We start from the raw sequence: 24,522 nt of genomic DNA, 5'->3' as shown, positions 1-24,522 counted from the left end.
AGGTACTTGTAAATTAGCTTTTTGAAAACTGAGAGTTAGGCCAAACCACTGTCTGGACTTTTTAAGGGCTACACCCAAATTTGAAAATGTTACACCATTGTGTCAGTTGATGGTTTACTTGCATCTTAAATAGTGCTTTCAGCTTGGATATTCTTTTCCCTTGACTAAAAGTAATTTTCTGGAACGGTAGAGATCCAGATGATCAGAAATATGGAATGGATTTTCTGTGGTGAGACTAGAAGTTTTCAGCTTAGGAGAAAGACAGTGTGAGACCATGGTGAAGATCTGTAAGACCTGTATGGTCTGAAGGTAGATAAGAGCAGTTAGATAGTTACTCTCAGAATGCACATGAGCTATGAGATGAAACTAAAATGTGAAATATTCAACATACACAGAGGAAAATATATCACTTAGCATGTTGTTGATTGTAGAATGCGTCATAATGAAATGTTTTGGATATTAAAGGCTTACAGAAGTTCAAAATCGTGGGGAAAAAATCATCACACTTTGCAAAATGTAGTAATATCCTCTTTGTTTAAGGATTCCTTGGTATATACATTGCTGAAGAATGAGATGGCATTCTGAAAACATGTATTATAATCTACCCCAACACTTACGTATATCTAGATACCTGCTGTTAGCAATCATGAAGATGTGGAGACTAGTTAGGTTCTTGATAACTTGCTTTTGCCATTGCTGGAGGCTGTTACATGCTGCTTTTATTTAGGACTATGGATTTCATACCTGTGTTTTAATAATAAAAAGTAGAAACTCTTGAGTCACGGGTAGCAGATAAAAATGAGAAAAATATTTTTCTGTAATTTTTTTTCCCTTGCCCTTTGTCCCAGATCACTTATTTCAAGATGTTTTTCATGCTGTGAGTCTGGTGTGGGAGAAGAATATCTAGGAATGAATTCAGGTCATTTTTCTGTTCAAAATTTATGGGCTCAAGTTAAACCAATTTATAATTTTGAAACATTGTTGCTGTAGGGTAGTACCAGACATAGAAATTTAAGCTTGTAATGAAGCTTGCAAACTATTCAGATCTTTGTGGTAAAATAGAGGTGGTTTCAGGATCTTCAGAATATGGTTGTCTACCCAGATTCTTGGTGTCGTAAGTTTGTAGAATCTTTTAAAATCTTCAATACTACTAACATTTATAAACTTGAGTCTTTCTGATGATGATGAATATCTGAGGAATTCATACCTAACCATGAGATTTGGCCTTATATCACAAATACAAAGCATTATGTTCCATATATTTATTTTCACTGTTAATACAGTCAAATAACCTAAGTAACAGATTTGGAATTCCCGATGGATAGGATCTCTTTTGAAGCCAGAAACATAAAGTAGGCAGACATAATTGCTTGCACATTTACCATTATTAAAGGAACAATTCAAACATAAGTATGCAAACCCAAATTACACTGAGGATTAACTATTTGCATGCCCAGTAACAGTTGAACATGCAAACTGTGCTTTTGTGTTTCCAGTTGCCTGAAAGTGTGCCAATACAATATTTTTGGATTTTTGAATTTGCTTTGCTGAACAGTACAAGGGGTTGGATGGTACCTGCTTACAGAATGCTAACAACTTCTTAAAACTGATGAATCTACTCACAGAGTTTTTACTTTTAAGTAAAATTGCTGCTGAAACTAATATAGATTAAGGCACAATTTTCTACTACTTCTTTCCTTTCCTGCTTATGCAGAGCTGGTGGTTCAAACATGGTTATTTTGCAAAACAGCCTCAAAAAAAAAAAAAAAGAAAAAGCTGGGCCTTCCTGTACATGCCTTTCTCTGGACAAGTTTGTTTCCTTGTTATCTACTGAAAAAAAGTTCCCAGGATGAATTCTTGTCAAATGTTTGTTGTCCTATATTTAGTGTGGGTGAAAATTTGGAAGAAAAGTTAAAAAATGTGTGTTTTAATTTATCTGTGAGAAGTGATGATGTTAAGAGATTTGATTTTTTCCCATCTTCCTTCATACTTTTTTCTTCTGCTGGAGTTTGTTTTATGTAATTTGTTTAATTTTGATAGTAGAGTAAAGCTTGTGTACATTGCAATTTTATTTATTAGAACACAGAGATTAAAATAATCTTATCTTTCAAAATATGAACACATTTATTTTATGATGCAGTGGCCTATAGTTATTTATTGCTTTTCCATGTTAGCTAATAGTTTTGTGAATAGCAAAGTAGATGTATTAGTCTGTGCTTTTTCGTTTTTTTCAACAGTGCTTTCAGTAGAGGGGACTGCCCTAAGCAGGCAGTCAAGAGATGCATCTTAGGAAGAGCTATTTTGTAAAGTCTTTTGTAGTCTGGAGCCAGAAAGTTTGGATTCCCCACTGATGGTGAGTGGACTTCGCAGTACTGGTTAGTTTATTTTAGACTTGAAGCAAAAAGAAGTGTATAGCCATCAGAGCATAATATTAAGGTGGAGAGAGACTATTGTAATACTAAAAGTTGGTTTAATGTAGTGAAGGCTACAGGTTTTTGTGCCTTTTAACTAACTGCAAATTAACATATGCTGTTTTTCTAGTATGTGGGCATTACAAAGAAGCAGTTCAATGTTTTGGCAGTGCAGGCTGGAAATTGTAGCTGCCTAGTACTAATTTGTAAAGGCTGTGATGGGGTATAGAGGTCTTTCCCTTTTCTTAGGATACAGAAGAAACAATTATGTAGATTTTGCAATTACCAAAAAACATGTGGACTAAAATGTGTTATCAAGCATGTAATGTACATTTCTGTTCTTCAGTATCAGGTTTATTATGTCTGTACAAGCCATGCACTTTAGATTTTGCAGGATTTGTTTAAAAAGCACTTTTCCTGTCATCATAATCAGTGAAATATGTTTCCATCTTGGATTATGTAAACCATTGTAGCAATAATGAGATTTCATCTTGCTCTATGTGAGCTTTTCTAGTGTTGAACTCTGGCATTTTTAGTTCATCAGATTTCTTGGGCTACATACTGGCATAGATGTGGATGATTGAACTTTTCTGACCTCATGTTTTCACTTCTGCAGTATTAAGACTAATATAGCATTGATGTTCTCCTAGCTGATGATTTGAGGGTTTTAACAGGGCCTTGCAATGGCTGTAAACTTTTCAAAAGAAGGATCAGGTTCTTGAACCTAGTTCCTGGCTAGATAACTTAGCTGTTTAGCTGGCAACTTTGGACAAACTACATGCTTGTATTTTGTTTACATTCTGAATTGTTTAATCAGACATTTTTAAGACATAGGCAGACTACTTGGTCAATAAGAAATTGAAGGTTTATGGACAGGCTGTGGAGTTTATTGGATCAGGTTCATAGCTCGGGCTTGTTTGGCTAAAGCTTTCCCATGATTAGCTAAAAATCTTCTTTCAATGTTACTTAAAGTACTAATGCATGATAATTTGAGTGAGGTTTGTTCACATTTTTTCACATTACCCTTTGTTTTTCTAGGTAATTATGGGCATCTTTTTCAGCTTGCACTACTGTCATGCAAGGGGACAGAAAATGTCTAATTACAATGCTGATATGAGGGACTTAGAATAACTGTAAAATTTCCCTATATACATATTACTCTTCTCTATTTCATAAAGTACATCCTGGGCATGTTTGCCTTGTTTTTATAACTTTGGATTTACTAATAATTTGACATTTTCATTGTGTAGTAGTCATTAGAAGCTCTGGAAGTTTTATTTCTTAGATTGTACAGCTTATCACAAAATAAGTAGTTACATATACACCTAAGTGCAATAATTAAGTCAGCAGTAGTATGATTGCAGTGCAGATTTTGTGTTAGAATAGTCTCCTAGTAATTGTGATTTTGTCTGCCTCTGAAGCCTCTTAACTATGACACTGGAGTATATATTATGCTCTCTTGTCCTAATGATTTGGCTAGGATATAACTGAGTTTTTGTGTGTGAGAAAAATACCAAAAGTAGGCATTGTTTGGAGAAAGAATGTAGGACTCCGGAATTCCACAAAGTCCTTGAAAGAATTGCATGTTGCGTTAGAAGTTAATAGAATTGAATTGGAAGGCCAACATTTTCTGATTAGTTTGTAGCATAGTGTTATTTTTTGTGTTAAATTTAGACATTGTAGCTCAGTACTTACCTCTTGCCTACTGTTTCACATTGGTGCTGTAATGAAGAAATGCAATAATGAAATTGTAAAACAGATAAGAAGTTACAACTGATAGATCATAGTTATAAAGAAGATGATGAGTTACTAAGAAACCATAAAATTAGTAGAAACATCTAATGGACTTCTAGCATAGCAAATTCTTCATAGCCTTTATGATCTTTGTGCTGCCTGATTGAAAGATGTTATATGGTTGAATATTCTTAAGAATATTCAGGAGTTCTTGCAAACATTGTGCTTTACTCAGTAAGATAATGAGAAGGTGTTTTTAACTGAGGAAGAAGGTTACACAAAAGCATGGATTGAATAGTTTATTTCTACTGAAAGTAATACAGCTGTCTGGTCTGTATGCTCATTGTTTAGGGGCCTGGACCCTAAGATAGATGGTAGATGGTAGAAATAAGATCTGTGAAGGGCAGGATTTGTTTTTTTTACACTGCAATGAAGCTGGGCAAAAATTCGGCATTTCTAATACTCTACACATGTGTTCATAATTAGTTGAAATTTATTAATTCTGCTTGTGATACAGATTGAGTTTCCTCACAGTGCAGTGTGTTACATGCTTGAGTGTGTACTTAGTTAGATAGAGAGAAAAGGGAATAATGTTGTGAGTATCTTCGCAAACAGGATTTTAAGAGTGGTAGTCAGGCAAGAATGCCGAGGTGTGATTGTGACAGCGTGAGTTAATCATAGTTTATTGGATCAATTACCAACCCTTAAATTAACTGAATTTCTTCATTGTGTCAAAGCACTAGGATATATTCAGTTGATTTGGTATATGACTGCTTCTAGAGCAGCTTATCATTAAAACTGGTGTATTTTGGTGAGAAGTTTTGGTTAAGAGAAATTTTTATCATGGTAATTTATGCAATGATAACTTTGTTATTATTGCATAAATTGTTATGCCTGGTTCTTGAAATCAGACATTGGCAAAAATAATCCTGCAGCTTTTCTCATGGCTGAACCACTTAGATATCGATTTTTTTTTTGTCTCATTACCCTTTTGCATAAGGAATATATGAAATATTTCAAACTTTTACCCTTTCACATTAAAAATATTAATTCCAAAGAAGAGAGAGCTTGAAGCCTATAGGAATGAATACAGGCACTGCGATTTCTTATGCTCTTCACCTACAGAGAAAATGAGGATTAAATGGCTGGTAAGAGGTTTCCTTTTGACACTGACTTTCTATATAGATAATTTAATTTCATGTGTTTACATAATAACTGCAAGTTAATTGGTAAATCAAGTTATGCTTTTGGAAATGTGTTTCATCTGTTATGGGAAAGGGAAAGGTGATGCCGGTGACGTGATACTGTGTACTCATATGAGTTGGCAGAATTAATACTAACTTGTGTGTTTAGCTGGTAGGGGCTGTGTTTGGGATTCAGTATGAGGATAATGCTGATAACACACTGATGTTTTGGTTGTTGCCAGATAGTGCTTAATCAGGTACTTCTCAGTGTTTTGCACTGAGAGTAAGGAGATGCACAAAAACCTGTGAGGGAGGTGACCCAGACTGGCCGAAGGGCTGTTCAATACCACAGAATGGCATGCCCAGGATATAACATGGATGAGTTACCCAGAAGGGTGGCTGATGACAGTTTGTATTATCTATCACCTGGGCTTTTTTATCTCTCTCTCTCTATGATAATAATAAATAAAAATAATTTTTACTTAGTTTTAATTATTAAGCTGTTCTTAACTCGTGAATTTTTACTTTTTCACTGATTCTCCTTCCAATCTCATTATGGATGGGGGAAATGTGATCAGCTGTGTGGTATTTAATTGCCAGTTTGGCATGAAGGGTTGAGGTAACCACAGATCTGATCAGAGCATGTCGGAAGAAATTACAAAAAAGCAGTTTTTTGTAAGGTTGGTGAAGAATTTTGTGAATGGCAGATAGCACATGGTGATTTATACTTGGGAATTGCAGCACCTTCTGATCCGAAGGTAATGTTTATCTGTCACTTGCCTAAAGTTCAGTCCTTTCATGAGTACTGTATCCTGGTGAATGAAATGGAAATAACTTTTGCTTTTAGTCAATCTTAATGTAGAAATGGAAATCAGAGGAAATGCTGATTTTATGTGTATAGCTTTCTTGCTTTTTTTCTCTGTTGAAGTTTTCAAAGAATGAGCGGGAATATAGTCCTGTTGTTAAACTGCTGATAGTGAGAGCTAGAAAATCCAAGTGCTCTTCCTCTGTATTCGCAGTGTGAGTGGGAAGTGAATAATTGGTTGTCATGGTTTAATGTAGTTTAATTCTTAGTTAAGGAAAAAAAAATCATCAGCTATGGAAGTGATTCCCTGTAAGGACCTTAGGAGCTTCCTTTGGACCTGGCAGAACCAATCAGCTGGCTAGTTTTGAATATTGACACCCCGTTAAACCACTTAAGAGAGCTCAATATGCCTTTGTGAAATCACACTTAAAGATGAACAAGCCCTGGGAAAAACTTTCTTGCTTCCAGCCTTCGAACAGGTTACTGGACGCTGGCCGGGCCGGGCCCTGCTCTGCTGTGGGGCCCATGCGGCCTGGCCGGGCCGGGCCCTGCTCTGCTGCGGGGCCCATGTGGCCGGGCCGGGCCCTGCTCTGCTGCGGGGCCCATGTGGCCTGGCTGGGCCGGGCCCTGCTCTGCTGCAGCGCTGGCCTGGCTGGCACCTGCGCATGGCCAGGTTGGCCCACAGCATGGCTCAGCTGAGATTCTGCTACTACTGTTGAGTTCCAGCCATGGCTGGTGGGCCAGGCCCGCTCTGCTCAGCTTCAGGTGGAGCCCAGCTAGTCTCTGCTCCAGCCATGAGCTGCCCAGCCATCCTTCTGGCACTGCAGAAAATCATGCAGCTGAGAACAGAGGTGGCTCTGCAGCCCTGTGCAGAAAAGCAGCCCCACAGCTGTAATTGAACGTGGCAGGGGCCAGGAAACAGCCATGCCGCCAGAATGGCTGCTGCCTGGCAGAGGTCACGTAACCATCTATAGGCCAGGGTGAGATATTAACTGTTTTAGTGCACAGATTGAAGTTGAAGGCATCAATCCTCTCCCAAGTGAGAGAAAAAGGAAAGGGTGAAGACACGTAAAGAAAATAACATGGAGTCACCAAGGTCAGTGAAGAAGGAGTCAAATCCCATGTGGGAGGAGAATGAGGAGATGCCTTAGTCTTGGGCTGAAATTCTTTTGTAAGGCTATGGTGAAGGTATAATTGATAAAACAGACTTTTTTTCCCTGTAACTCATGGAATGCATTTGGGAGGATGTAGCGTTCTAACTACAGCCATGAGCAGGAGCACCAGTGTTGAAGCAAACAGATGTTGAAGTAGCTGTGATCTAATGAGGAGCTTGAACAGAGATATGAGAGAAATGAGAAACCTCACCCCAAAGATGAGAGAAGAAAACCTCCGTTCCCAGAGATAAAAGAACTTTTGGTTCTATACTAGAACAGCTTATGCTTAAAACTGCACCCCAGTAAACTGAGGAGACCCATGGTGGTAGTTGTGGGAAGACTACCAAACCATGGGAAGAACTTCATGATTGCGGATTTCTGGGTGGCTGCAATTCATGAAAATTAAAAGCATGAGAGAACTATTTCTTGTGGAGAAGTCTCCATGGCATGGCAGGAGAGACTTCTCTCCATGAGTGAACTGAAGAAAGATTATTTTAAAAGCGGTAAACTGACTGAAAATACCAGATTTGTCTCTTTATGTTGTAAGCAGGAAAAGAAAGAAGAGTTGGGGGAAGGAGAAGCGTTATGAAGGTTTTTTCTAATTTCTTACTATTTTTTCTTTTAGTTCTGTTAATACAGTTTTCTTTATACCCTTTAAAGTTTTGAGCCTACTTTGCTCTCCTCCTAATCCTTATCTTGCAGCAAAAAATGAATAAATTATTCTAATGGGTGCTCTGGCATTTGGCTACTGCTAGACAGTACATTGTTTTTCTCCATTTACTGAATGGAAATAGTGATATTTTATTAAACATGTAGCTTTGTTATTCTGGGTAATGCCAGTGTAATGTAACTCTCTAGACAGAGAATGTGCAGATGGATCTACAAAGGAAGATCCTAGATTAACTTGGAAACATGCTGTAAAAGCAGAGGTATGGACTGAACTGTGTGCTTGTCTTTTACAGTAGTGTTTGTGCTGGCTAAAGGCTGAGTATTCTCAAAGGAGTAAGGATAAAACATAAGCATTTCTTTTGTGCCTTTTATATTAGCCTGGGCAGATAATTGTAGATAATTTTTTTCTGTTTGAAACCATGTATGCTGAATGTCAGAATTGGTTTTACAGATTATTCTCAACAGTGTATGATTTTTTTTTAACAGGTAGATTGAAATTGAACCAGAATGGCTGCTGTTACCTCAGATAGTCCTCCAAACCCAAGCTGCAAAATCATGACTTTTAGGCCTTCGATGGATGAATTCAGGGAATTCAACAAATACTTAGCACACATGGAATCACAAGGTGCTCATAGGGCTGGAGTTGCAAAGGTAAACATGTATAACAAAGAAGAAAAATGCTCCTAATACCTGATCTCCCAATACTTGTATTTTGCTGATTACAAACTTGACCTTTTTATTTTTTTTTCCAATTTATTTTCAAGGAGTAGTTAATGATTTGTTACTATTTTAAGAACGAGCCTTTCAGTGTCTGATATTTCATGCAGACTAATGAAGGTGTTGTGTAGTGTTTTTTCTCTGACTGAAAATTGTTTACAAGTTTACTATAGCAAAAAAGGATCTCTTTCTAAGTAGATTCAAACTATATTTGGTCAAATCAGAACAAAGCAGGGAGTTGATAGTATAAATGATAGTCCTGATATACCAGGTGTTGAACTTGATGTTTTGGGGTTGTGTAAAACTTTCCTGGAGCAAATAATCCCTCTTCATTATGGTGAACATAAAGATGGTAAGGCAGTGTTTGAATGGAAATAGTTTTCTTGTTCTTGTTAGTGAGAACTTCAGGCACACTAACTGCGGCTGTATTGCTCTTTGAACAATGGCACATCCAGGGCCTTAGTGCAGGAGTTCCTCCCCTATCAGAGAAGGATTGTCAGAGGTTCAGTCTGACGTAATTTAGTGATAGATCATATAATTGTTTATGCTGTGTCCATTTTGCCCCTTTTCAAACGAGCAGAAACCAGTGCAAATCTAGAATTACCAGCTTAGTTGTTTTAAGTACTCTGTGGGAGCAGCTATCTCCCATCACTGGGTTTTGAAGCTAATGTTGCATGGTCAAGACATTTAGAATCTGAGTGAAGAGGAACAAAACTTGAAATCCTTGGTTTCCCCCCTGCCTGTTCCTGCCTCTTGCTTCCTGTCAAACAAAGCAAAACTGAACTCCTCACTCTTTGAAAACCTTGTAGGTTGTTTTTTCTTTAATTTCAGCTGGTAGAGTTCATAGGTTATATTCTCAAAATTTTCTCAGCCAAAAGAAGTAGAAATGTGATAAGTAGGCAACAGTGGAAGGCATGTGCTGAATTTTTCCTATGTTCAGCTGTGTTCTGGAATTTGTTTGTCTATATGGGGATGATGCATTGCAGTCCTTTAATCTTGAGTAGTGACTTTCATTGTTGTGGTATCTTCTTGCTTGGTTGAACAGCAGTTACAGCATCTCTTGCTGTTTTCAGTCGGTCAGGTACTCTCAACAAATTACTAGGTTATCTTGAGAATTTTATATTCTTTTTTTCACTGTATTTTGATAATATCTCAAAAATTTATAAATGAAAGTTAAGCAACTAAGTATTTTTAAAACAAATCTTATCAAGTGAATAAATTAATGCTGCAAAAGATAAAGGGACATTTTCTAAGTTTTTGGTATTAACTTTAAAATAACAGGAAAAAAATCAGTTTTGATAGTAATAGAAAATTGACTTACAGGGAACCTAATTTTTTTTTAAGTCCAGGGCGTACAATCTCAGGTATGAATGCAAGAAGAGTAATGACTACCAGAAGAATTATATGTTTTTGCAGAAACAGTAATTTAAGCTCTAAACAGAGAACACAATCAAGGTAGGCATACCAAACACTTTAGGTTAAATGTGAATGTGTAAAGGGAGAAGACCTATTACCTGTGTAGAAGAGCATGTGTGTGTAAATGGGGATGAAATGACTGTAAGACTTGCAAATATTGAAGGAAGGAGTATAGGAAATAAAATATTAAAAAACTGCAACCACCATTGAAGTTCCTAATACTATGTCTGAAACAAGTAATTAAGGTACCAGACAAACAATATCAAACCATTGCCAAAGCAGAAAATGTACTGTGGCATCCCTTGAGCAAATTGTCAAAAAAATTGCCATTAGACTTTTGAAAGTCTGAAATGAGCTTAGGGAACAGAAAATCTATTTTAGTCTTACTGTTACAGAGGATTCTATACTTAAAAAGGAAGTCAAAGGCTGAAAACAGTAGGACAAATGACAAACAAGGGACACTGATAGATTAGTTGTCTTTAGCAGAGAATGCAGTGTTTAGAAAACTCAAACTGCATTGATAAAGAGCAAAAGAGTTAAATTGATTTGCAGTCACACCAGCAAGTAGAGAATTTCAGAACACTATGCTGAAAATAGATACTGGCAAGTGCAAGAAAAACAACTTTCAAATGAGTTGGGGAGTAATAGTTACATAGGAGTATTAGCCAGTGCCATTCAGAATCAGATCTATGGGAGATTACCAGTAGTATATGAAAGAGGATTTAACAGAAATGTATGTGTTGATAGCACTCTGCTATCTTCGTGCAGTCTTCATGCAGGAGATTGACTGGTATAATAAGACATCCCTATCTAAAACTGTATGTTTATTGCACTAAACGATACTACACTATACTAATATGCTTAATATAGTATAGTATGCTTAGTATAGTGTAGTGAGCATACTTAGTATGCTTAGTAATATGCTTAGTACTGTAGTATGCTTAGATGCTTAGCATCTTTGATAAATAAATAAATATGTAAATGGAAAAGTCTTGCCTTAGGTTTTTGCTTTTCATATTTGAGCATTCAACAATGTGATTGATGAATTTGATCTAGGTTGCTCCCACTGAATAAATCTAACTTGCTTGACTTAGAAGATGCTATTTTTACTAAAGGAAATATGAAGAGTCTTCAGTGGGGCAGGTCAGTGGTAAAACCACAGAGACCTAGTCATTATTTCCAGCTGTTATACTGGCTAGCTGTGTGTTGCTTTGAACATGATATATTAGCATCTTCAGTCTTTGTCCTTGTCTTCCTTAGAAAATGCAAATTCTTTGGGGCAGAAAGTTTATTTTTATCTTCTTTTAAAACTTTTTTTTGTGTATCAATCCCCACAGAATTCTCTTCTCTAACCAGCACTCCAATTATAACAGTAATAAACATACTCCAGTTAGCTGGAAGGAATATTTTGAACCCGTATTCATAAAAATGTTTTTATTGCTTAAAGCGCATTGACCTTGAACTAAATAAGATAATGCAAATTTTGCTTTTCAGTATTCATGTATTTGAGCCAAACCTCTGACTTCATGCTTAATAATCATGAAAATGGAAATCTCTATGCACATATTTGATTTCTATGCATATTTTCTAAATGCATGACTTCTCTGCTTCCAAACTAACATTTCATATTTTGTTAATGTGAGTGTAATTTAAATGTTCTGTGAAAGAAATAAGTAGGAATCACAAGATGATTGGATTATTCTTTTTCTCTAAAAACAAACAACGCTGACACTTGCTAAATAGTTTTTGTACAGCAGAAGTCCTGTGGATGCTGAGAAGGAAAAGAGGGAGTTGCATTTGTGTAAAAACGAAATAAAAACACCTGCTTATGTGTAAAATAAAAACATTAGCTATGGAAGTATGTTAGTATTAGATAAATTTCCTTTGGCTTGATATTTAACTTTTGCTGTGTGCTTTTAGCCCTGATGGCCTTGACTGGATTTCTTATGATTGTTTGAATACATTAACATTAAAATATGCCTATTTGTGATTGTTTTCCAAAGCTAGCAAATGATCTTAGGATCCATCTGTTTTAGAATTTTATAACTTTCGTGGAGAGATGAAATAGTGAAATTTCTAATGGACTCTTATAGATGGAATCCTAAAATGTTTGTAAGAAACCAGTCCAGCTGTGTAGCTTAAGGACTGCCTCATTGTGATCCCTTCGTTAGTGAGATACCTCTGCCTGAATTGAGGTGCAAACAAGAGCATATGCTGAAGTCAGAAGTATGGATTTTGTTTAACAGTAAATATGAGAGAGAGAGATAGAAAGAAGTAGAAAAGGAGGGGAGAGAAAAAAAGGGGGAGAGAAAGAGAGTGACAGAGAGACAGGTTAAGTAGAAATATCACCACTGTGGTTTCCATCTTCACCACCTTATTCTGGTCTTCTTGGTGGTGAGGGTTGCCCAAAAACCACAGAATTCAGTAGATAAATATACATTTGGACCAGGTGTGAATGCCTAGGTAGCTGACCTCAGTGGTGGGGGCGAGTTTGATACTGTCTCTTGCAACAGACTCTGGATCTGTTGCATCCCTTTCCCTCAGGGAGGACTCTGGGGGTGCTTCAGGGTTTTTGCTGGGTTATGACACCTCCTCAGCTGCCTCTCACATGAATGCCCTGTGGATACGGCCATCCAGGGGTGGGGGGGATTTGCAACTGAGCTAGTTGAGTGTAAGGGAGAATGGGTGTTCACTCACCATTCTCATGCCACTCATGCCCAGAGGTTATGCTACACCCCCAAAACTTCTCCTCCTCTCCACAGGGGAGTGTGAGCAAACCTGGCCTCAGCAGATGGGCCTGTGGGCTACGGTGTCCCCCACCCAAAACCTAACCAGAGCTGATTTTCAGGACAGCTGCTGGGTTTGGCTTTCTTGTGGATGCCTTCTTCTCCCTCTGCCTTGCTTACTTCTCCCTAGACCAGAGATAATTGAACAATCATGTCAGATGAAGTATAGTATCTTATTTTTCTTTAGGTGCTTAAACTCACAGTCCAAGGTTCCAGGCATATTCAGAGAAGGGTGGGCTCAAGTGGCCACAGTTTCTTTATAGAGTTTTACCATAGTGGGGAAGAAGTCCCTTGAGAACAATGTTTAAGCCTTTAACCTTAAAATTTCAATCTCTCACACCTACCTCTAAATTTTGAAATAATTATTCAAATTGTTGCATGTTTATAAGAGCTGTCCTACTTTGTTGTAAGATACTTTAAAAGTTTCCAAGCCACCGTTCATGGAAATTTGATTTGAACTTAGCAGAAGAATGAAAGTAATGAGTGGATCAAAAACATGTCATTAAGCCTTTGGGCAAGTAGAAGTTCAAAAATGAAACCAAGCCAAAAAATTTCTATATAAAATTTTTTTGTTGCTCTATTTTAGAAGTGATTAGAAGTGATGTGTCTAGAGTTAATTATTTTCTGCTGAAATAATATGTGCAAGAAATGTTCAAAATTACTCAGCCTGTTAAAGAATACTGGTATGACTACAGGCTTCTTTGAAATTCTTAATAATTTCTTCTGCTAACACTTCAGAATCTGCTGAGGAGTTTTCGTAGACTGTGGGCAGTTCTGTGGTGTTTGAAATAAATGCATTAACTTTACAGCTGGTTAATCTGCACATAGCTTTAATCTTCAATTATGAGGATTAAATAATGTAATTATAAAAGCTAATGTATTTAAATTAGTGCACATGCTTACTGTAATAGAACTGTACCCTGTAGTTTTATGGGGAGTAAATTGAACAGATCCAGAAATCTAAAACAGCTCTATTTTTCCATTCTTCATTAAAAAAATAGAGTTATAAATACTGTTTATACCAAATAATGTTTAGACAGCGGGCTGACAGGTTTTTTAGGAACTTTTATTTTAATTGAGGATAAAAATTTTATATCTTTGAATCTTTAGGTATGGAAAAGACATCTAAGATCCTTGAGCCCAACTTTTTACTTAGCACCTGCATGTTCACCTCTAAACTATATCTCCAAATGCAACATCCATACATTTTTTTAACACTAAATGTATATGATGTTATGGATTGCAAACTATTTGTCAGTTATAAGGCTTTCTGATTGGAAAAAATTTATCAACTCTGTTATTATAAATATGTATTTTTGCACAATTGCCTAAGAATTGCTGTAGATTGGTGAGTTGCTGCTTGTGCATTGAGGTGATACTGGGCATGTTCTGAATGCGTTTTTACAGTGTTTAGGCGTACTTACAGTATCAGTTAATGGGAGACAGCTGGTACCGAAATGTTCCTTTGATCATGTGGGCATATTCAACTGTTTCTTCAATTTTTTTTCCAGGATGTTTTGAATTGTTATTGCAACTGTGCCATTCTATTTTGTTTCCTGTATGTACAGGTTATCCCACCAAAGGAATGGAAGCCGAGAAAGCATTATGATGATATTGAAGATTTGGTGATTCCTGCTCCAATTCAACAGATGGTCACTGGCCAGTCTGGACTTTTCACACAATACAATATTCAGAAAAAGCCTATGACAGTGAAGGAGTTCAGGAATTTAGCCAACAGTGACAAGTATGTACTCTTGCTTATTAAGACTAATATTTATCTTCACATGTTGTGGTTTCTTTGAGTTGTGCAAGGCTGCTGGTGATTTCTTTTACTTTTTTCCCTGTCTCTCAAGGTATGGAAGGGTACCACAGCGTAAGTATTGCTTGTGTTTGTTGTTGAAAGCATCTGATGCCATGGCAGCAAGAAAGCATCCGAAAAACCCGAGACGTAATGCTTTCTGTCTACCTTTTTTTCCTTTGTCTTCCAAAAGATATAGAAAATAGTGAAGATGATACAGATGTGTATCTGAGTTTTAATTTAATTACACCTATTAATGTTTAATTCCTAGATACTAGAATGGCCTATCACCATGTAATTCTGAAAACTCCAATATCTTTTATAACCAATCCAGAAGCTTTTGCATTAATCTAAGACAACTCAATGGTACTTAGTGAATGTCAGTGTTATGGTTATGGCAAGATGAATATTATGGAAAGGGGAAAAAAAGTTTGTGAAGGGCTAGGCACTGTACTGCAATGTTTCAAATTGTTGAGCATTCCAAGAAGAGGGAATTGACAGAAGGAATTCTTGCCTGTCATTTTGGCCACATAAAAAGAATATATTTTACTTGACTGTCTCCTCAAAACTGAGGGGAAGTGGTTTCTGGAATATGAGTCAAAGGATCTTAGAAAGAAAAGATACTTGAATGAGAAAGGTAATACTGCCTTAGTTTGAAGGCAAGTTTCTATTATAGGTTAATTAAGAAATTAGGTATAAGAATAGAAGGTGTTATCAAGATCGAGAAAAACTAGGACATCTAAAGCTTTTAAGGAGGCTGCTTACTGAATGTTCCATGGGAACCTCTTTTGTAGTTCTTGAAATTATTTGTTTAGTAAATATTAGAGATGAGAGTAAATCATATGACCAAATGGTATTTGATGTGATTTTCAATAATACTTTTTCATAGATGTTAAAGTTTACATTTTATTAACCCCTAATAAGTTGAGGTACACTAATTTCTTAAAATAATTGATTAATGTAGAAGTGCTGGGAAGTTTTTCATGTGTATCATAGTGTTTGTTAAGTTTATTATATTCATAATGGAATATATTTTGGAAACGTGTCTGATTTCAATTTTTATGGTTTTTACTGAAATCAGATGGCAAGTTAATTTTGCATGCAAATGTAGAACAGTTGGGAGGACTTCCTGTCTATTACTAGCTCTAGGTCTTTATAAATATTTGTCACTGCTCTTGAGAAAATGTGTCACATAACATTCTATGACACTCTTACAGTAGTCGATATTTCTTGAACTATCAAGTAGCTGAGAGCTGTAGTCCCATAAAAATAATTTTGTTCCTTAAAGTAGATGACTTCTCTGTTAAAGACACTTTTCTTGAGCATTAGGATGTAGCCTATTTCCTTTGGGTAAGAGAGAAGGGCCATGAGCATCTAAATTAAATCACAGTTGCCTTTAAAAGGATCAAGTGTACTCAGTCTAATGTATTTAATCTTTTATTTGTTTAGACATTTGCAGCTCTCCATTGAACCAAAATGCTTCTCTACTTGACTCCTAGGAAACAGGAACATATCCACATTCTGTAATCAAGGAGTTAATGTGTGTGCATTACTCAGAGCCCAACAGAAATACAATCTGATTTCTGGAGCTATCATTAGAAATAATAAAACAATTCTGTTGCTGAGAATGCTTTGGTTAAGATGTGTTTAGCTTTGTTTTTTTTGGTCTCTGTTCAGAGTTATTACATGATGTAAATGTACTTGGTCTCAGTGTTGTATGTTTGGATTTTCTTTCCAGTTGTTCAGGTGTAACATACTGGCAATTCTACAATGAAACTGTAGTTTTAGAGTTGCAGTAATAGGGGGAGTATGTTGTCTTTTCTGCAGACTTATATATGGAGATACAGAGATCTGACAAAGGATCCTGAGGCACAGCTGTTGATAGATGTTTCTATTGGAAGTGTGTTGTTCTTGTTTGCACAAGATTTTGAAAGGCTACATGAGTAACCTTTCAAAAGTATTTACATAATTATATTTAAGCATGTGTGTTATGTATCACGCGCTGCTATAAATGAGTAAAAAGAAAAGTCCTCTTAAATATTTCTTTTCTCTGTATTGTAGAAGTTTTTGGTATCAGCTGTTTGAAACACAGCTTTTCTTGAAAGCGTTTTCTGGGGCAGGAAGAAGAAAGTATTGGTTTTGCCTGTGATGGCTGCATGGCTGAGTTAGTTTACATTGTTCTGAGACAGGATTGTACCGGACCTATATCTGAGTTTTTGCAGAGCTGGTAGTGAGGTAGGAAAAAAATAAATACTTGTTAATTGTGTTTTGCATATGTGTCTTTTTTTACAGAAGAGAAATAAAAGGGAGGAGCTCAGGCTAAGGATGGTTGGTAAATGGGCTGATTTGCTGCTGGAGACTGAAGCAAATATTGTGTGGGTTGGTGGTAGCTGTCAGGTAGGAGGTTTCCATGATACGGTTAACCATGAAACTAAGAAGTCAGGACAACTGGTAATTCTTCCATTTCAGAGAATTTGAAATGAAGTGACTTCATCTGGAAGGTTCATAGCATAGTCTATTGTCCATGGCATAGAAGCATAGTCCATTGTAGAGGCAGTTGTTGAAAGATGGTGATGAACCTTTGCCTAACTCTTTCTCTGCAGATACCGCACTCCAAGATATGTAGACTATGAAGATCTGGAGCGTAAATACTGGAAGAACTTGACTTTTGTGGCACCTATTTATGGAGCAGATATCAATGGGAGCATTTATGATGAAGTATGCATAGTTTTTTATGAAGTTTATCCCTTCCAGCCCTCTTTGAAAGGTTACTCAACTTAGAGGATACACTCTTGCTTTGTGACTGAGAATCTGTCTTTTGAAATCTTTGTGTTATTCCTTAAAGCCTCCAAGATTGAAATTAACTCTACATCTGCAAGAGTCAGACAGTTCTGTCCTTAGACAGTAGAATATTGCTGCTCTTCCTGATCATGACTCTTCCCTTTCTTCACTTCAAACTCTCCAGAACTTTGAGATATCTTCCTAATTATTTGTTTATTAATGTTGTAATATGTATGTTTCCTGTGTGTATCTGTGGACACTTAGAGATATTTTAACAAAGTTTTATTTTAAAATTTAAAGGTGGAATCTTTTATATCTCTTTACTGAGGAATATTGGTAGCTGTACTTCATGCTTGGAATGTCTGCAGTTTCCTGGAAATGTACTTACTCATATTGTTTACCTCTCAATTAGAAATTAATTTTTCTGGTAACTTGCCAAGATCTCCATGGATGATAAAAGGACTTTTAAAACAGATCTCATTGTCCAAAGTATTACAGATAGCCATTGATATCAATTAGGCTATGTAAGTAAGACCGGAACTAGATTTCTAAAGCATTGAGACTAAGAGAAGATATATTAGCATTTCAGAAAATATTTGAGGATTTAAAAAATACAGGGCAAACATATATTAAAAGAAAGTACCATATGTGAAGTTGTTGGGTTATTTCATGTTCTATGTATCTGCCTTTTCCAATCATTAGGAAAAAAAAGTATGATTTTGCTCTGGCAGATGGTCTGGGGCTCTCCTGGTGTTTCACAATTCTTCACGGAAGACAAATTGAAGACTGTCCAGAGATAAATACAGTCAGCCAATATGGCTTAAGGCAGTTCAGTTCTTGCACTGAGTTACGTGATCTTTGAAAGACAGCTAAGAATGTCCAATGGTATGTTGTTTAGAGAAGGCAAACTCAAATTCCCTTGTGTGTCCGCATAGCTGCTTTAAGAAATCGTTTAGAAAATAATTGAAGATTCTAATTAGTAATGTTTCTGTGGAGAGACATTTGAGATGGCTGTTGCTTTGTGAAGATCAACACAAGACACAGAAAAAGTGTTTCAAGAAATAGAAGCTTTCCCTTTTTCTTCTCTGATCTTTGTGTCTATTTTTTTGGTAGATAATGCCTTATGGTATAACTTTTTAGAAAGGTATGCTTTTTTTTTGGATTGTGGTTTTTTTTTTTTGTCCTGAGTATCCTAGTTTAGTCTTGCATGAACAAAATTTCCAATGAAAAGAGAATGAATGCAGTAATACCCAATTTGAAAGTGCTGATTGGTCAAAGTGAAGGTCAGAGATCTCCTTCTTACAGAATTACACTCTTGGAAAGATGAGGAAGGGAGGTTAAATCAAAGAGGAAAGTGAGAAAAGCAGCATTCAGGGATCCTAACTCAGATGTTAAGTGCATAGGAGAAGGAAACAAAGCACTAAAGGTTGTAGTGACTGGGGAAGAAAGCATAAAAGGTAGAATAAAGAAACTTTGATGCCTATAATAAAATGGGTATCATTTAAAAATAAATAACAAAGGAGAAATATTAGTGAAAGGCGTTAACATTAAGGAATGTGACAGATTGAGCACTTAATGTGACAGTCAAGTGTTGGTGTACAACCCACTTGGTGTTTAAAGGACAAGAAGGAATATACTCTGGTACCAAAGTGTCGGTGAGAAAGTTACGGTGCCGCTGATCAATATGTTGTCTCTCAGAATAATTTTACTGCAGTTAGTTTTTGGCCAGCAGATGGTGTACTTGCACAACTAATATTTTTCATGTCGTAGTGCTTGAAGATAGTCTTAAGAAGGATCTTTTCTATTTTGTTTGAAATTTGAGATTGTTCTCATGTCTTCATTCAGTTTCCTTCAGGATTGTGTTTGTTTGGGAAAAGGAGATGAACACAGCTCATTGACCTTTTGGGCAGCATTCAGGAGAAAGCGTATGGTGAGATTAGTTTGTCATGGCAGCTTATTTGCAAGAAACAAAACAAATGCTTACTTTTTACAAAATACATATTGTAGAAAATAGTGTGTTACAGATGTTACACTTAAGGTAAATATCTGGCAGAATTCCAGGTAAAATCTACTAGGAACCTAAGGAAAATGTGACACCTATGTGTATGTGGGCCATCAAAATTAGTGAGAAATACTGCTGTGCTCTGTAAATCAGTTTAACAGTTCACCGATTACATTTTCTTTTCCACTTGGTGACAATCAATTTTTTATTGAGACATTTGTATTTGAAGCATGATGGAACCTTGATTTTTACTATTTAGATAATTTAAGAACCATTACTGTAGTTTGTGAAAGCCAGCACCTTGTTGGCATTGTGCCAGAGAAATTATAGCTTTTGTAGTATTTGCTTTTTTAGACCACAGGATGATAAGTTCTGAGGGGTTTAGAAGATGGGACAAAATTTTCTAAAGGCTGTGTTACATGAAACAGAAAAAGACCCCACCAAAAAAGCCCAAAAGACCCCCCAAAATCCAAACCAAAGTGAAAACAAAGAAATAAAGAAACAAAGCTATAAGTGCATGCTTTGAAGTTTTAACAGCTGCCATCAATGGCTCAATTTTATCCCTGTAGTATTGGATTATTCCAGAATATGTTTAAAATGTCTGAATTATTATTTGGCGGCTTTGTACTCAGATTAAGTCTTTACGAATATGGAAATAATCTACGAAAACAAGTGCTCTTTGCACTCTATAGAGCTTTATAGAAAATAAATTCTATCATTTGAGAAGATTGAAGATTTGCTGGAAATACTATTCTGTTATTTGCATTCTAATTGCTGTTACATTTAATGGTACTTTGTAGGAGTTAGTCTGTGTTGGTAACTTTAGAAAAGACATGATCCCTATGTGGACTTATCTAGCTAGAGGGGAGGGGTGGAAATCTTGGTTTCAAAAGTAGTTCCAAAGAAAAGTGGCCAATTTAAAGTTTGTAGTGAGTCATAAAACATGCCTGACTTCAGTGCTGACAATGGCATCTGCTGTTCTGCTGAGAAAAACCATGTTTGGAAGAAGCAAGTATAAATACTGTTTTGTGTCTCTCTCACCACTCTCCTCAGCTGCTGTCTGAGACACACTTTACTTTCATTTTTCTCCTCTTAGTTTTATTTCTCCTAACAGGACAATTCCTAATTTCTACCTTGTCCCATGTATAAGGTGGGGGTATCATGTGTATGAGTGCACCCTCAGTCAATTTCCAGAGGATGCCAAATTGGGTGGGATGTCGCTCTGTTGGAGGGCAGGAAGGCTCTGCAGGGGAATCTAGATAGGACAGATCTGTGGGCTAAGGACATCTGCATGAGGCTCAGCAGGGCCCCTTTGTCACCATCCCTGAGCGTATTTAAAAGACCTGTAGGTATGGCGCTTGCGAACATGGTTTAGCCTTGGCAGAGCCAAGTTAATGGTGGTTTTGGATGATATTAAAGGTCTTTTCCAACCTAAATTATTATTTTCCTTCTATTTATTATGTCCTTTTCTGTGATCTACTCATCATTGAGATCAATGTGAGCAGTAATTTAGGTTCTAGTGTGATTTCCAAAGAATCTACTTGCCCACCCTTCAAAAGGGGGCTTAAAAAGCAATGACTAAGAAATGATGAGAAGTAAAACCAATCTAATGAGGGAGATTGTTTGTATTTCCCAGTCTGTGTGTTTATGGTGTAGAGATTTTGTTTGTAGCATTTTTATTCCTCTTTTTTAATGACTTCCAAGGCACAGTAAAAGCCTGGCAGTATCTTTATTGTATTCATTGATAGTAGTGAATGGTTATGTGGAGAGAGGAGTGGGTTACCAAGCACAAATTTTTCTCAAATGTTAGTTTTGTTCCTTTCACTCTGTCTCTTACTCCTCTTTAGTTTGGGGTTTTTTACAATCAGCCATAAGGGCTCTTCAGTCTTAGTTGTGCGACTGATACCTTGTTCACCAGATTAATATTGAGATGAATCTGTGAGATGATCAAAGGAAAAATTAAACACTGAAAAAGGACTGTGTGTAATAATGTATGCATACAGAAATCATGATAGTGTTGACTGGTTTAAGTAAAGTGAAAAGACTAGCATTGTGTCACTTTTATAAGTACTTAAGAATTAATTAAACATAGTTGCATTTGAAGCTTTTCTTATTCTTATTTGCAAAGAGGTTAGAACTTTCAACTGTGAATTTCACTTTCTACCAATGTGCTGAGATAAACATAATTTTTTGTGTTTTTGGGAAAACGATGGGTCAACTCCTTCCAAAGTGTGCAGGTGTTCAGATAAGAAATGCTTGTCAAGTGTCTCACTTTGTCTCCACATTGCATTAAAAGCAGATGCAAAGGCTGTTAAAGAGTAATAAAAACTCTTTATAGTAATTTACAGTAAGTTTGAATCACCTTCAAAATGAATGAACATTGGAATAGTAGTCTTCTATATAAATACTATGTACCTTATAATATTTCTCTAAGGAAGTGCAAGGTAAGTGTAAAATGTGTAGCAATGACTGTAATTGGTAAGGTGTTTCAAGCCTGTTTGTTATCTTATAGAAGGAAAACTGCTAAAAAGTAAAATTTTTCTAGGTATTCGATTGTGTGGTACAGTTGTCACTGATGACAGGTATTCTTTAAAGAATTTACCATCAGAAATGTGGATAAATTAGAAATAGTATCTTGACATATTCCTTTGAAATTAGTATAATATTCTGGTAGTACTGTGATATTCTGAGGAGAATAAATATTTTGTATTTTCATACAAAATATTTACAAAATATTACAATGTCTACATGTATTTGTAAGAAACTACCAGATATATGTCATGGTCAAATAATATATGTACTGCTGTTCCAACAATTGTTATTAAATATAGTATAACCTGCAAAAATATACTTAAAATTTGAGAAGTATGGCTATGTATTGACCTATTAAAAAAACTTTTACAGCTGGGATCTTTTTAGTGTACATTGCAATTGCTACATCTAAAACTGGTTATATAACTACTGTAAAAATAAGAATCAGTATTTTATGTTAAAATCATATAAGCATTTTACTTAATGTTTTTGAATATTAAAAAAATATCTGTGAGGTAATGTAACATCTTTAATAATAATTTATAATAATTACTTATAACGGTGTGGGCCTAAATATGAAACTGATTTATTGTTTTAAGTCTAAGGAATGTAGGAGGAGTTGAAATTAATCAGTGTGATTTTAGTGTTTTGGCCAGTTTCAGTGAACATTTTCTTTCGGGCTAAGAATACTTGTCCAAAATAGTCTTTAGGAAAAGGAAGTAGCTCATCTGTCTTGAGTGTAGAAGTTGTTACTGTTTGTTTGGTATTTGAAGCAAGTTATTTGTTCTAGGATTGATCTCCATGATAGGAATTGCTTTTGTTTGAGGGTAGATCCACCAGCAGGTTGCTTGTGACTAGTTGTGATATGATTTCACATAGTGTGCAAGGATGAGATGTATTGTTTAAAAAAAAATTCTCTTAGCTATTACTTAATTTTTAGTAGAAAAGTAAGATTTCAAGATGTTAGGGTTACTAGAATCTTACATGGGTGAAATGTTGCGATGGGACGAATAATGGGTAAAAAAGCCCATGGAATACTGTTAAATAGAAAGATAACATCTTCTGTCTGAAGAAACCTTCAAGTGCAAATTGCTACAGTACTTACACTGTTTAGCCACTGTCAGAGTAGCTACTTAGGTTAACAGTTGATTTTTCCAAGTATTTCTTGTTTTCTTCTAATCCACTATATGTATCTGTGGTTAAATCATTGCTCTTTGCTGTATTAATATGTTTCTCCAAATAAACTGCAAAATTGTAAACAGGGATAAATTTCCTCTGATTTAAAAATTTTTTTTTAAATTAATTTGAGGACTTATTACTTAAAAATTATTACCTCAAATTTTTTATTTTACAGCTGTATTAACTTGCTGCTGCCAGTTTTTATATTTGAAAGGTGCAGATTCTACAAGTGTCTACTCTTTTGAGTTCAGATTGGTGTTTTTTCTTTTATTGGGATATAAATTTGTTTTTTTTTTACTTTTTAAATTTCAAGTGCCTTTTTGTTTCACAAATGCAACATGCCCAAGGCTTCCATTTTAAAAGAAGAAAAAATACTGTTTGAAATTAAATAATTCTATAAACATTGTTACTCATTTGTAAAATTCCAAGTAACTTAGTATTTCTCAATAAATGAAATAGCCAAAGCAGGCGGTTAGAGGTGCTTGTTTAGTGAGAAGTCTCAACTCATACAGAGTTTACCTTCTTGTCTATCAATTCTAGCTGCTTCATAATAACATGTTTGACATAAAAATCTCAGAAAACAGTTCAAAACTGAGAATATTAAATTTTCCTGACTTCTTGCTTTAGCCGGTATTGTTACTATTCCAGCTGTCCAGTTATTAAATATCATCATCTTAATCAGCTGCATCAGGACTGCAGTCTGCCATCGGTTCGTACCCCAGTAAGATTATCAGACCTGTAGATTCAGTGATTGAGTAGAGCAGCTCATGCTTAAGAGTGTCCTTAGAGGCTGTCTTCCCAATAAAACTTGTCTGAATTGAGTTTTTAATAGTTTTGATTATATTTCTTGGTTTTCTGAGTGCTTGAGCACCAGCTAATGTCTTCCCTGGAGGTGCTAATAATTGCTGTTATAATGAAGTCTAATTTTTTCTCCTCAGTTTTGTAGCTTTGATCTTGTTTATACTGTCTCTTACAGGCTGTATTACCTGAAATTAGAATTGCAGTTTGCAGCTGAATCTGAATGCAACAAAAGCTACATGTATTTCTTTATTAATGACTTTTAATATATGAATTTTATGGGGAATAACATAGGGAAACAGCTTAAATCCCCTGAAATCAATAGATTTCTTCTGTTGTATATTTCTTATGCAGTACATCAGTATGATTAGAAATACATCTGAAGTGAAGTGATCACTTTGGTTTTTAAACTTTCCAGAGAAATGGTAAATTTATGCATGTAAAATAATTTTTTAAATGATTTTTTCATACTATCTGGTATTACTTTGTAAGTAACAAAAAAGCATAGATAGGTCCTGTAAAACTTAGTGGCTTCCAGCTATCAACTCTTTGAAGG

General features: G+C 35.8%; 1 protein-coding gene across 1 annotated transcript in view; it reads left to right on the top strand.

The window, feature by feature from the left end:
* Positions 1-24,522, top strand: part of KDM4C (lysine demethylase 4C) — a 252,607-nt gene that overhangs the window by 3,769 nt on the left and 224,316 nt on the right. The window contains exons 2-4 of the mRNA XM_059492547.1: positions 8,444-8,608; positions 14,445-14,620; positions 17,278-17,392. Coding sequence (XP_059348530.1) covers positions 8,465-8,608; positions 14,445-14,620; positions 17,278-17,392 — 435 coding nt within the window. The 5' untranslated portion in view covers positions 8,444-8,464. The remainder of the gene's footprint in view (positions 1-8,443; positions 8,609-14,444; positions 14,621-17,277; positions 17,393-24,522) is intronic.

This window comes from Ammospiza nelsoni, chromosome Z, assembly GCF_027579445.1.
Source record: "Ammospiza nelsoni isolate bAmmNel1 chromosome Z, bAmmNel1.pri, whole genome shotgun sequence".
NCBI classification, from domain to species: domain Eukaryota; kingdom Metazoa; phylum Chordata; class Aves; order Passeriformes; family Passerellidae; genus Ammospiza; species Ammospiza nelsoni.
This window is presented reverse-complemented; position numbering and strand designations above follow the sequence as displayed.